This window comes from Bos grunniens, chromosome 23 (genome assembly GCF_055505025.1).
Source record: "Bos grunniens cultivar Pamir isolate PY7600 chromosome 23, Bosgru_T2T1.0, whole genome shotgun sequence".
Classification (NCBI taxonomy): Eukaryota; Metazoa; Chordata; class Mammalia; order Artiodactyla; family Bovidae; genus Bos; species Bos grunniens.
Genome location: NC_141187.1, coordinates 33,943,196 through 33,955,893, shown reverse-complemented (window position 1 = coordinate 33,955,893; position 12,698 = coordinate 33,943,196). Strand labels below are relative to the sequence as shown.

At 39.0% G+C, this 12,698-nt stretch overlaps 1 protein-coding gene across 24 annotated transcripts in view; it reads left to right on the top strand.

The window, feature by feature from the left end:
- The window catches only part of CARMIL1 (capping protein regulator and myosin 1 linker 1), a 307,540-nt gene that overhangs the window by 195,754 nt on the left and 99,088 nt on the right, over window positions 1-12,698 (top strand). For all 24 annotated transcript variants that reach the window (XR_015152305.1, XR_015152306.1, XR_015152307.1 and 21 more), the window contains 4 exons: window positions 3,289-3,392; window positions 5,786-5,863; window positions 6,001-6,077; window positions 9,023-9,127. Coding sequence is in view for 21 of the 24 variants with exons in the window: in XM_086369940.1 (XP_086226066.1) it covers window positions 3,289-3,392; window positions 5,786-5,863; window positions 6,001-6,077; window positions 9,023-9,127 (364 nt within the window). In the remaining 3 variants the exon portion in view is untranslated. The remainder of the gene's footprint in view (window positions 1-3,288; window positions 3,393-5,785; window positions 5,864-6,000; window positions 6,078-9,022; window positions 9,128-12,698) is intronic.

The following is a 12,698-nucleotide window of genomic DNA, read 5'->3' as shown; positions in this document are numbered from 1 at the left end:
CCAGATTATGTCAGTGCAGGGCCATCTGGTACCACCTTTTTCCAGCTGTAAACACTCCAATAATGAATATGAAGAATGGTCAAAATCACTAGATAGCCAGAATTGAGAATAGCATGAAAATTTGTATGTAGTTTGGGTTGGAAGAGCCCTGATTCTTTCCATCCTATATTTTTGTAATTTCCTGCCATTACTGTGCTTATTATCCCAGGCCTCACGTGGAATGGGCTCAAGAGGTAGGGGAGGAAAGCCTTCATTCTGTCTCAGTAGCTTGAAGCTGAGCTGATAACACAGTTCTCTCCCAGTTCTAATCAGACATTGGCCAACTGCCAAGCACCCATATTTGTCAAGGAGTGTTTTGCTGTCAAGACTAATTTCACCTTCTAATTTCAGAATTTATTTATTGAGTTTTTTTATACCTCACTAAGGACATAATTTTAAAAATTATTTTCTTGATGAAAGTCTGATGTTTTCCAAATGTTTTGGACTCAATTATGCCATTACAAAATACATTGATACTACCAGTAGCAGACAAATTTAAGGAAGTTGGTCATTTGAACAATCATAAAGTTACCTCCAGAAATCAACCTTTTCTAGAGGCTATCGCAAGTTCATTTTGTTTAACAGTATCAAATCTGCACCTCCTTCACTGCCAAACCCTTGGCTCTTACTTCTTTGATACTATTCAGTTCAGTTCAGTCGCTCAGTCATGTCTGACTCTTTGCAACCACGTGGACTGCAGCACGCCAGGCCTCCCTATCCATTACCAACTCCCAGAGCTTGCTCAAACTCATGTCCATCGAGTTGGTGATGCCATCCAACCATCTTGTCCTCTGTCATCTCCTTCTCCTCCTGCTTTCAGTCTTTCCCAGCATCAGGGTCTTTTCCAATGAGTCAGTTCTTCGCATCAGGTGGCCAAAGTATTGGAGCTTCAGCTTCAGCATCAGTTCTTCCAATTAATATTCAGGACTGATTTCCTTTGGGATTGACTAGTTTGATCTCCTTGCAGTCCCAGGGACTCTCAAAAGTCTTCTCCAACACCATAGTTCAAAAGCATCAATTCTTCGGTATTCAACTTTTTTAGGGTCCAACTCTCACATCCATACATGACTACCAGAAAAAACATAGCTTTGACTAGACAGACCTTTGTTGGCAAAGTAATCTCTCTGCTTTTTAACATGTTCTCTAGATTGGTCATAGTTTTTTCCCCAAGGAACAAGCATCTTTTAATTTCATGGCTGCAGTCACCATCTGCAGTGATTTTGGAGCCCAAGAAAATAAAGTCTGTCACTGTTTCCACTGTTTCCCCATCTATTTGCCATGAAGTCATGGGACCAGATGCCATGATAATTGTTTTTTGAATGTTGAGTTTTAAGCCAGCTGTTTCAGTCTCCTCTTTCACTTTCATCAAGAGGCTCTTTGGTTCCTCTTTGCTTCCTGCTGTAAGGGCCTAAGGGTGGTGTCATCTGCATATCTGAGGTTATTGCTGTTTCTCCCAGCAGTTTTGATTCCAGCTTGTGCTTCATCCAGCCTGGCGTTTCACATGATGTACTCTGCATATAAGTTAAATAAGCAGGGTGACAATATGCAGCTTTGATAATACTGACCTCATGAAATTGTGATTATTCAACTGTCTCTGTTTCCTACTGTATGGCCTTTGAGAGGGTGAATTATTCTCTGAGTCTCAAAAGCCCATGCCTGCTATACAGTAGCCTTTAAATAAAGATTTGTTGCATTGAATAAATCCTTGCATAGCACTGGCTTTTCATCATGGAATTTATTTAGCTTCTTTCCTGATGGTCTTTGAATTTTCTGAGGGCAAAGAATGGATCTTATTTACACATACCTCCCAATCTCCAGCATTTTATAAACATGTTATGAGCACTTAATAAATGCTGAGTTGATGGCCCAAGAAATTCTTGCATGTATTTAAGTAAACTATTTTCCCCTCTGTGTCTTGAAGTCTTCTCTATACAAACCCAGATGCACACTTACCACCAAAAAATGGCTCAGTAGCCTTTATCAGACGCACCCTGGAGTTGGTTCTTTGTACCTCTCCAAAGCTGAAGGATAAGATAATAACCTCTTCATCAGTGCCACACATTCTAAACTTGGAGCAGAGAACTGCTGTCACGTGGGGTTGTACTTGTAATGCTCAGCTTTTTTCTTTTTTTTCTTGAAGTGCCTCTTGGGGTTCTGCACTCATGAGCAATTTTGGCCTGACCCTTGCCCCTTATCTGATGAAGAAATTATCCATGTCTGGACAAAAACCCCATCCCCTATTTTAGGTGGCTAAGACAGTCTGGGATTTTCAAGAAGAATTTTAGTGAAAAAGAAAAACAAAATGATTTATAATAGTATACCCAATTTAGAAATAGTTTTATTTCCAAAATGCACGAGTTGGAACAATGGACTTTGAGTAGAAACAGAAAAAGCATTGCAGTATCCCACATGCCTGTTATCTAAAGAATAATCATCAGTGATAATTGTGTGTCTTGACCTCTTTAAATCTCAGGGAGGGAACAGTCCTTTCTAGGCTCGCATTTTAAAGTGTCCTGATGAAAATCTACCTACCACAAGGTGCTAAAAGGCCTATTTCAGTTCCTATTACCCAGAGATAGTAGACCATACCTCTCTCTTTGCAGAGCAATCTTGCCTCCTCATATATTCATCCATTTATGTTAGAGTTGACTTGAATCATTTATGTTATTTTATATAAATAGTGTGTAGAGTGATAAGTATCAGTTTTTCCTTTTGATTGCTTGTTCCATTGTGTACAGAGCATTTTCTTTTTGTAAAGTCTGTTTCAATCTAAATTTTGCCTTGAATATAATGCATTAGGCAGAGCAGTACATTCCTAGATTAACTTCCACATACTTTCAGTAGTCTAAAGTATCTGACTCTGAATCTGCATCCTTTTAATACTGTACATTAAGGCAAGAATCACCTGGCAGGATTGAGAAAGGGATAAAAATGATCAGTTAGATTGTTTGCATCATTCTAAGACTTCAAAGTAAAATCTTCTCCCTCCACACCATTAGAAGTGGAACAGAATGAAGCTGATTCCATTTCATTCTCCTCCTCATCAGTGAGTTGGTTGTCTGTGACTGACTGACCTGTTCTTCTTGAGAAGATGTCAGAAGACCATCCTCAAGCTGCCTTTTGGGAATGGTGCTTCTGGTTAATCTCAGTCCTGCCTGTTGATGGGGCTGTTGGACCCTTTAAAGAAAATCACAGAACTCATTTTTGTTCCTGGAATGGAAACTAAGCTTCATCTTGTTATTGTTGCAGGGGTGAATAGCCTTTCTCAGTCACTGAGTGCCAACCCTTTGACCGCCACCACCCTCGTCCATCTGGACCTCTCAGGGAACATCCTTCGCGGAGATGACCTCTCGGTGGGTTTTCTTTCCCTTCCTGCCATCTTCCATGAAACTGTACTTAATAAGCCTGGAATAATTTCTCAACAGGGCTTTGTAATGTATTTTCCCACATCTCCTTTTATCATGACATCTTAAAATCATTTAGTTATGAGCTTATAAGTGTTGTAGAGAAATATTCAGAGCTTGCCTTCATTAAATGTAATCTATCTCGTACATTTTTTTTCCTTCTCTCACTTAAGGTTGTTGAAGTTTAAATTCTTTCTGCAAATACTTAGTCTGAAGAAATTTTTTCTACATTTCAAAGCATTGTTGCACCTGTTAAAATTGTCTGATAAGAAAGATTAGAGGTGAAAAGTGAATTAACTTATCATTGAATAATATTATTAGGAAGACCAGTGGCTTTTAAAAACATAGTTTGTGAAGGAAAAGGATGTTGGGATGAACTTCAGTCCAATGTTCCATGAATACAGTAAAGAAGGGGAGGGTTAGGGGTCAAACTGGGGCTACTCTTGAAAGTTTGAGTGTGAAGGGAAAAGTTTCCCTTCAGTGGTAACAAGGTTTTTCATGCTTCTGACTCAGTAATATCAGCGTTTGTCAGATCTTGTTGATAGAGTGAATTGGGAATCATCTCATTGTCAGATGGGGTGAATGGTCCCCTTCCCTCTGGTCACCAGGATAGAATTTAGAATAAATGCTCCTTTATCAAGGGGGCCTATAGTACCTGGACCTCTTCAAAGGACCTTCATTTGCATCTCATTGCTTTATGGGAGTGAAAAATGCTGTGACCTGTATTCCCATTTCTCTTCTGTTTTACTTTCCTTGTAAGACAGGGAATGTTGCCACAGTCCTTTTTGTAGTTATTTGCTCTCCCTTACACTTGAACTCATTTACATAGTCCTTGCTTCCTGGTGTGCCATGACTTTTTCAGTGTGTTGTCCAACCTGAGTTGTGCCTTTCCCTGACGATTCATAAATCTGCTCCCTCCAAACATGAAACCAGGGGTCTGCTGGGAAACTGCCAAAACGTTACAGTGGCACACTAACAGAATCGAGAGAAAAAGTGGAGCCTGAAGATGAAACAAGAAAGGGCATCCATAGGCACCTAAGACAGCCAAGGAGCTGGCCGGGAGTCCTGTCACAGCGGGGCTTCTGGGGAAGGGCAAGTGGAATGATGAGGCCTGAGTGGCAGTGGGCTTCTAGCCCCTACGTGCTGAGGTTCTGAGAGCCATTCAGCTGGTGCTTCAAGGGATAACCCAGCCTAGCAGGGCCTACTGGAGGTGTTGGCCAAGTAGGGTCTTGTCACCACTTGAGGGTGATTAGAGCTCCCCCAGCTGGTGACCAGGAGTAAAATCGCAGTGCCAGGCAAAGAGAATCACATCTTCGTTAAGTGAGAAAAAAAAAGATTTTTCTGAATCAGAATTTTCATAATACAGTACATTCTCTGTGTCTGAGTATTCTAAATACTTTTAGTCCAGCCTGTTGCTCTTCTGAATTCCTTAGTAGGGAGGAATTTTCTCAAGCATCTACAGCTGTGTTGCTACACTCAGGAATCTTTGCCAAGGACTAGGACGTCTCCGTGTAAGCTTGTTTGTTTTTTCAAGTCTTTCAAGGCATCCACTGAAGCGAAGCAGAGGTTAGCTATTTGCCTGGTGGCAGGAGTTTGGATTTGGTTTGCTGTTGGTGGCTGTTGGCAGTTACTACTCACATAGGCAATTAGAGAATAACAGAGTTATTAATTTTATTGTTCTGATAGCCTTGTATAGGGATGAGGGGATCATTTATGCATTGTGACTCCCTAGAAACTGAAGTGTCTTAGCTATAAATGACATTTTAACCCCCCCTCCCCCCCCAAAAAAACAACTAATCGTGTTGTCAGGCACTTTCTTGTTAGATTTTGGAGGTAACTAAGGATATAAAAATTTTTTTGTTGACCCAAAAAGAGAATATATATTCTGAAACTACCAGCCTTTGTTTCAAATTCAAAGTAGTGGTTCCTTGAACGCTTTCAAAAGTCGTTAGTATTTTGATAGGGTGGCTGCAATTCAGGTGGTATTTCATTCTCAACAGTTAAAATCAATTAGCACGGTCCCAAAATAATATAACAAAAATACAGCTAATCAGAAAAACTAAGTCATATGTAGCAAAAAGGGGGTTTGGTAGCCAAGATTCCATTTGGCCTTTTTTAAAAAAACATGTATAATTTAAAATATTCTTTGGATTTTTGCTCTCAGGGAAGGTAACAGAATGACAAAAAATTCTGCTGATCCTCTTGGGAAGAGTGAAGCATGATCCTGGGTGGTTTGGGGGCAACTTTATTTAAAATATTAACTTGCATTGTGTGTGGGCATGTGCCTGTGGGCATGTGTTTTCTGGATCCTAATATATTTGGTTTTTATTTTTTATTTCAAGTCCATGTACAGTTTTTTGGCCCAGCCAAATGCCATTGCTCATCTGGATTTATCCAATACTGAATGTTCCCTGGACATGGTAATATTTTTTTTATATTGCTCAAGGGGTCTCAGAACAGCTATTTATAAGATGGGAAACAATGGGCTTTCTCCCTAATAAGATATTCTCTTAGTCTTAGAAATATTTGAAAATAAGAGTGATTGTTTCTTTCCCAGGTCTGTGGAGCTCTTCTGCGTGGCTGCCTTCAGTATTTAGCTGTGCTCAATCTCTCCAGAACTGTGTTTTCTCACCGGTATGAAGTCATTCCTGCTATTATCATCATCTTTTAGGAGTGTCTTTCTCTCAGAGAACATTGTAGTAAGATGAAAACAGTAATAAAGGGTGCATGTTGTATGTGAAAGAGGAGATGGTCCTAAACCATTATTGATGAATAGTAGACCTTGCAAGCTCAAATTTTTGTTATGTCTTTTCTCCCTGCATGACAAGGTTCTTATCAAGAACTCCAGCCTGCCTATCTGAACTCTGTAATAAGGTGCCATTTCTCGTATGTGGACAGGCATTCTCTCTAAATATGGTAAAAATCCTTTTAGAAACGCCTGAAGGTGTTTCTCAATAATGCACTTTGAAGTAAGTCTCAACTGTGTCTGGGAGGCAAAGACAATAGTCAGCCCAGAGCTCTAGTATTCTGATTTGTGGAAGTGGCCGGCCAGCCTCAGCACCTCACTTCTACCTTCATGTAGAATTCTACAGTTCATGTAGAATTGTTTGCAAAACCAGGCGGTAGATTAGAAGTAACAGATATTCACACACAGCAGAAGCAGCAGCTTAGAATGGGAGAATGCAGAAGAATGATGAAAAGTACATGGGCTATTTTAGATTTGGTATTCTACTATCATTTAATGTATTAATACAATTCAGCACTCAGCATTTGTTACCACAAGTCATAAACAATATCAAAGTCATGATATGCTCTTTAATAGCATGGAAGACTGCCTAATATTATCTCCTCTTTTATTGGCTCACCTTTTTAAAGCTTTATATATTCCAAGGGATAATAGTCACTTTGTTGGAAAAAATCAGAATTAAACATGCTTTCTTCTACAATTATGCCTCATAAATAAGTTATTCTACATTTTAAAGTACTCCTGGTCCCTTACTTTAACAGTGATGTAAATCTTTAGGATAGCAAAAATATGCCACAAGTGCCTCAACCAGATATGATCAGAAAGTGTAAAGTGTAGGAGATAAAACAATGGGAGAAGTTGGGAGTTTTCTTAGGTACTGTATTTCAAAGACCTCAGAGGGTATTAAGTTGACTGCCCCATCAACCCATGTATTTGAAGAGAGCTCATGAAACCATGCTTTAGTGGAGCTATGATAGACTGAGGAATTGGGTTAGAAATGATATTATAGTACTATAAGGATCTTCATCTAATCAGCTCTTTTATGATGATTGGTTGTCAGTAGAGCTATTAAGCTTGTAGAGCGAAACTGCTAACAAATTGCCTTGTCTTCCAAATGAGAGGATGTGATTACACTGTTTAATACCCACTCCCTTACCTAGATGTAATCATAGGAAGCCCCTAGTAAATTATGTCAAAATTGCTGCATTTGCACTGAGTTGTAGATTGTTAGCCAGTCTGTTCATACTGTGGTTCACGGATAATTTCAGAAGTGCAACAGTCAGGATAGGTCAGGTTGTTCCAGTAACAAATGATTACCCCCAACCCACCACCCTTTCTATAGCTTTCCACAACCGTGATCTTGCAACATGTCTGTTATGGGCCGGCCACATCAACTTCACGCTGGGAGGCAGAGCAGCCTCTTTCTAGAACATTGACAGTCACATAGCAGAGGAGAAAGAAGGATGGTAACACACACAGTGGCTGGTAAACCAACTCTCTGGAAATTGCACACATCACTTTTGCTCACATCCCATTCACCAGAGTAGCTAAGCCTGCCATTTGTGGGGTGACTGATCATCATCCTTCAGAAACGGGCAGTATTTGGAAACATTAGAACATCGACACCAATACGATGTAACAGAAAGAAAACTATGTTCAAATAAAAAATTAACATTTGCTCATCAGAAAATGAACCTGAGTGTTCAAGCTTATATCCTTCTGATATCTGAAACCAGAGTTGTTTGAAACATCTGGAATGTATTCTACCAGAATTCTCTTTCTTCTTGAATTTATTTTCATCCTCTCAAATAGAGATTCTTGCTGCTTAGAATAGAAAAATAGCTATTTTCTTCTCAAATAGCCCGAAATTGTCCTGTTTTAAAACCTTTCTCAAATATTGACAGGCTTCCTAGACCTCTGCATAAAATGTTGTTGAATAAGACACGGTTGAGCTGGACTTCTAGGATGGCTTCCTCCCTGAGATAGTATGATTCCCTCACAGAATATGCATAGCTATCGTTAAATGAGTGTTGACAGGGCATCAGGCTAAGTGCTTTACTTAGTGAATCCTTTCAACAATTCTATCGGATGGAACAAAACAAGCTAAGCATTGATATTCCAATTTTGACTCTGAAATTTCATTTTTCTTAAACCCTCATATTGTGGTGTTGACTCTGTCTTCTTGTTGAGTTGTATGATTTGATCTACTTCCCACTGGAATAGCAAGCAAGGGGATATATTTGGAGGTTATAACCCTTTCCTTTTGCAGTTTTGTCTTTTTTCTAATATTTGTCCTGAAATAATTAGATTTGTGGTATGGCTATAAGAGCCGAGTAGGATATTCGTCATGCAGGCTTCTTGCCAATCAGACTTGACCTCCAGTCTCAATCTTGGCGCATCTGAGACCTCTACATCTGAAAATATCGCCAAACACAGGTAGCGATCCTTAACAATCTGATGTCATCCAGTGGGAAGGCTCTTTAAGTTGGTGAGAAATATATGTCTTCTTTGACTTATTTCCTAAAAACTCAAATATGGAGTTTCCTCGAGATCTAGAAATAGAACTCAATGAGTTCCTTGGCTTTGAAGAATAGAAATAAAATGTTTTAAAATTTAATGACATTTCTTAACCTCTCTTACATCACTTTAAAAAGTAGACTGAATTTACTTTCAGACTTTTTTTTTCTTTTTACTTTTAAATTTCTACTGAGGATACAACTGATTCATGGATTATTTCACAGTGTCTGAATTACCAATGAATAATTTTGCCAATAGGGAAGTGGGGTGTGGAGATGGAAGTTTAAGTGTATGACTGTCATGATTTGTTTTTCAGGAAAGGAAAAGAAGTACCGCCGTCTTTCAAGCAGTTTTTTAGTAGTTCTCTGGCTCTGATGCAAATCAACCTTTCAGGCACAAAACTGTCTCCTGAGCCCTTAAAGTGAGTGGTTAATTCATTTTCTCCAGAGCTTTTAAAGTTCAATTTGTTATTATGAATGTGTTTGAGGGAAGGGAAAAAAGACATACAATCCCAAGACAGTCAAGGCAGATGAAAATGCCTTTTACTTTGGGTCACAAAGGAAATCAAATTCTTTTCGAGTACATTGTGTGCTATTGATATTATTGTATCTTCTAGGGGAAAAAAATCTTTCTTTGGTTTGTGACCTTGGCATTAGTCACTGATCTATAAAAGTGCTTCTGGATACCATTGCCTTTATACTGACCTCTGTTCAGGACATTTTAGGTAGACTCTTGTGTGAATTCTAAATATTTCTACTAACAATAATAATCAAACTATATGTACTTGTGTGTGGAACAGAACCAATTTTTAGGTGTTTTGCTTTCTGGTTACCTGGGTATCTGTCTGTTTGGGTATTTTTACTTGGCAGGCAACTTATGTTATGGATGAATAGCCCCAGTGGACAAATAGCAGTGAAGTTGAACTTGTTAGAATAATTTCTTATCCCTGAATTTCTGTTCATCATTGCCAGAAATAATGAAAAGGGCTGTAGAATCTAATTTCTCATTGAACGTATTTTCAATTTTAGTTATGAATACCTATATTATCAGTTATGTTCAAATGTGCACACAGATTTCTCCTTTCCCCACCTAACATGTAAATCAGCATTCAGTTTTCCCCTGTAATTTGTGTGAAATGTTAAACTCAATGTCTGCTATTCATTTTACTGAACATTTTTTTCAAATTAATTTGTAAATTCCCTTTTTAAGAGCTGTGAAATTCTTGATAACAGTATTCTGCAAAGTGCTGTGTGACTAAAACAACAGAGGCCTTGAGAAAGAGTTGATCTATAGCTAAGTGCTAAAAAAGACGACCCAGAGGGATGGTATGGGGAGGGAGGAGGGAGGAGGGTCTAGGATGGGGAACACATGTATACCTGTGGCGGGTTCATTTTGATGTTTGGCAAAACTAATACAATTATATAAAGTTTAAAAATAAAATAAAATTAAAAAAAAATAAAAAAGAAATTCTGATGTTATAGCAGGCCTTTTAAAAAAGTTTTAAACTTTTTGTTTTGTGTTAGGGGTATAGCTGATTAACAATGTTGTGGTAGTCATTTCAGGTGGACAGCAAAGGGACTCAGCCATACATATACATTTTTCTATTCTCCTGCAAACTCCTCTCCCATCCAGGCTGCCACATTACATTGAGCAGAGTTCCATGTGCTATACAATAGATCCTTGCTGGTTATCCATTTTATTTTATTTTTTTAATTGGTTATCCATTTTAAATATAGCAGTGTGTACATGTCCATCCCAAACTCCCTAACTATCCTTTCCCACTACCCTTCTCCCTGGCCTTTAAAAAAAAAAAAAAAAAAAAAAAAAACAAACAAACAGAAAAAATGGAATCTGTATATTAGAGATCTCTAAATATAACAGCTGCAAATAGTAAAAAGCCATGATTAGGCTATTTGTGTGGATATGAATAAAGCTATGAGAATCAATATTCTGAAGGGGAATCCCTTATAACTTAAACACACTTACTCATTTGATTGATATTTATCGAGCATTTACAATGGACTGTGTTCTGGGGGGCACTGAGTAGAAAGCAAAACCAGATTTGATATTATCATATCATATCAGCATGAAGTTAGCATATTCAAAGTGGTTTTAGTGATAGGTGCATGGTATACTAATTCTTCCAATGTTTTTGGTCCTGTAGAATATAGAGTAGTTCTTCATTGATCAGGGCAATTGATTTATAGAATAATCCTCACCACAAGAACATGAATTTACTTGTACTTTATTATAGATATAGGCTTATAAACATTTGTATTTAAAAGTTGTTTTGTCAGTGTTAAATCTTGTGACCTCTTATTATTTATGTGAATGTTTAATAATAAATCAGTCCAGGCAGACCTCAGATATACTGCAGGATTGGTTCCAGTTTCCTGCAATAAAGTGAATATCACATAGTGAGTCACATGAATTTTTGAGTTTCCTGGTGCATATAAAAGTTATGTTCATACTATACTGTGGTTTATTAAGTGTGCAGTAGCATTATGTCCAAAAAATGTCCATATCATAAATAAGAAACACTTTATTGCTAAAAAAAGGCTAGCTATCATCTGAGCCATCAGTGAGTTGTAATCTTTTTGCTGGTGGAAGGATTGAAATATTGCGAGATGGGACACAGAGGCGAGAAGCAAGCAAATGCTGTTTTAAAAAATGGCACCAGTAGATTGGCTGGACACAGGATTGCAGCAAACCTCCAATTTGTTAAAAAAAAAAAAATGCAGTTATCTGTGAAGTGCATTAGGATGAGGTATGCCTACGGTCTCTTCAGGTCTGTATTTTACCCTGTAAAATTTTTAACATGAAGAAAAGGCTGATGGCTCAAGATTCTATAAACAAAATTTCATATGTGCATTTAATGTGAAACTATAATTTGGAAAGAGGTGCTTGGGATTACCTGTGAGAGGATGAGGATGGAAGGGAACTTGCAAAACACTGCCCTAAGCTGGACGCAGAACTGGGTGTGTCTCCACAAACTGTCACCTGCTGTGTTGACAGCAGCCGTGGGAAGGTGTCATTATCCCTATTTTACAGCTGAGGAAATTGAAGCTCAGAGAAGCCAAGTTTTGTCAAACTCACTGTCACAGATTGGGTTTTTTGGGAAGCAAAGTTAGAGATGAAAATTCACCTGTAGGATTTTATTAGGAAATGATTTTGGAATCCCACCTGTGAGGTGCAGGGTGGGCGGGAAGGAGGTGGGATGGGACAGAGGGGAGGTTGAACTGGGACTGCCACAGTGAAGCCCTCAGCCCGCCTGATGGGAGCTTTGTTGTTGGAATGACCCTGAGCTGGGTGAGGGGGCTAGGCCTTTATACCCCTGTGTTGATCAGTCCTTGGATATAGGCTGCTCTTGGAAGCAGATGTGACCTTGAGTGAGATACTTTTCTGCAGCTGAGGCAGCTCCCATAGAGGACCGATGGTCGAGGGGGCTCTGGGGAGGAACACTGCAGAGTCCACTACTCCAAGGAAGAACACAGCTGTGAAAAAAAGCAGTTACTCTCTTTGAGCAACCACTGGCTCAGGCCTGTTCCTAAACCACATTGCATCCCTCTGTACCGGGTGGGTGTAGGGGGTGGTGGTGGGAGACCCTCATTTCTTACAGGATGGGGAATTTGTAGCCATAAGAAGGGTAAAAAGGCCCCTTCTCTTGAGAGTGACACTTTAAAGTTTGGACATATCCATATTTTATAGAACTTCTCCACTTAACAGATCTTCCCCACTATGACAGATCTGTCAAAAGCGATACAAAGAGAGTAATTGCTTTTTTCACAGTTGTGTATTTTCTTGGAGGTTGTTTTTCATCCACATTAAAGTATTTTAAGGGGTTTTAAAGAAGAGGATGACACTGTTCCTTTAGTGTTTCCTAAAATCTCTGGAACAGAGTGGTTCTCGTGTGTCCCAAGCCTGCTCCCTGCTCGAGCATCGCTTAGGGAGGCACGCGGCCCCATTTACGGCTTATACTTCTTCTTTCACAC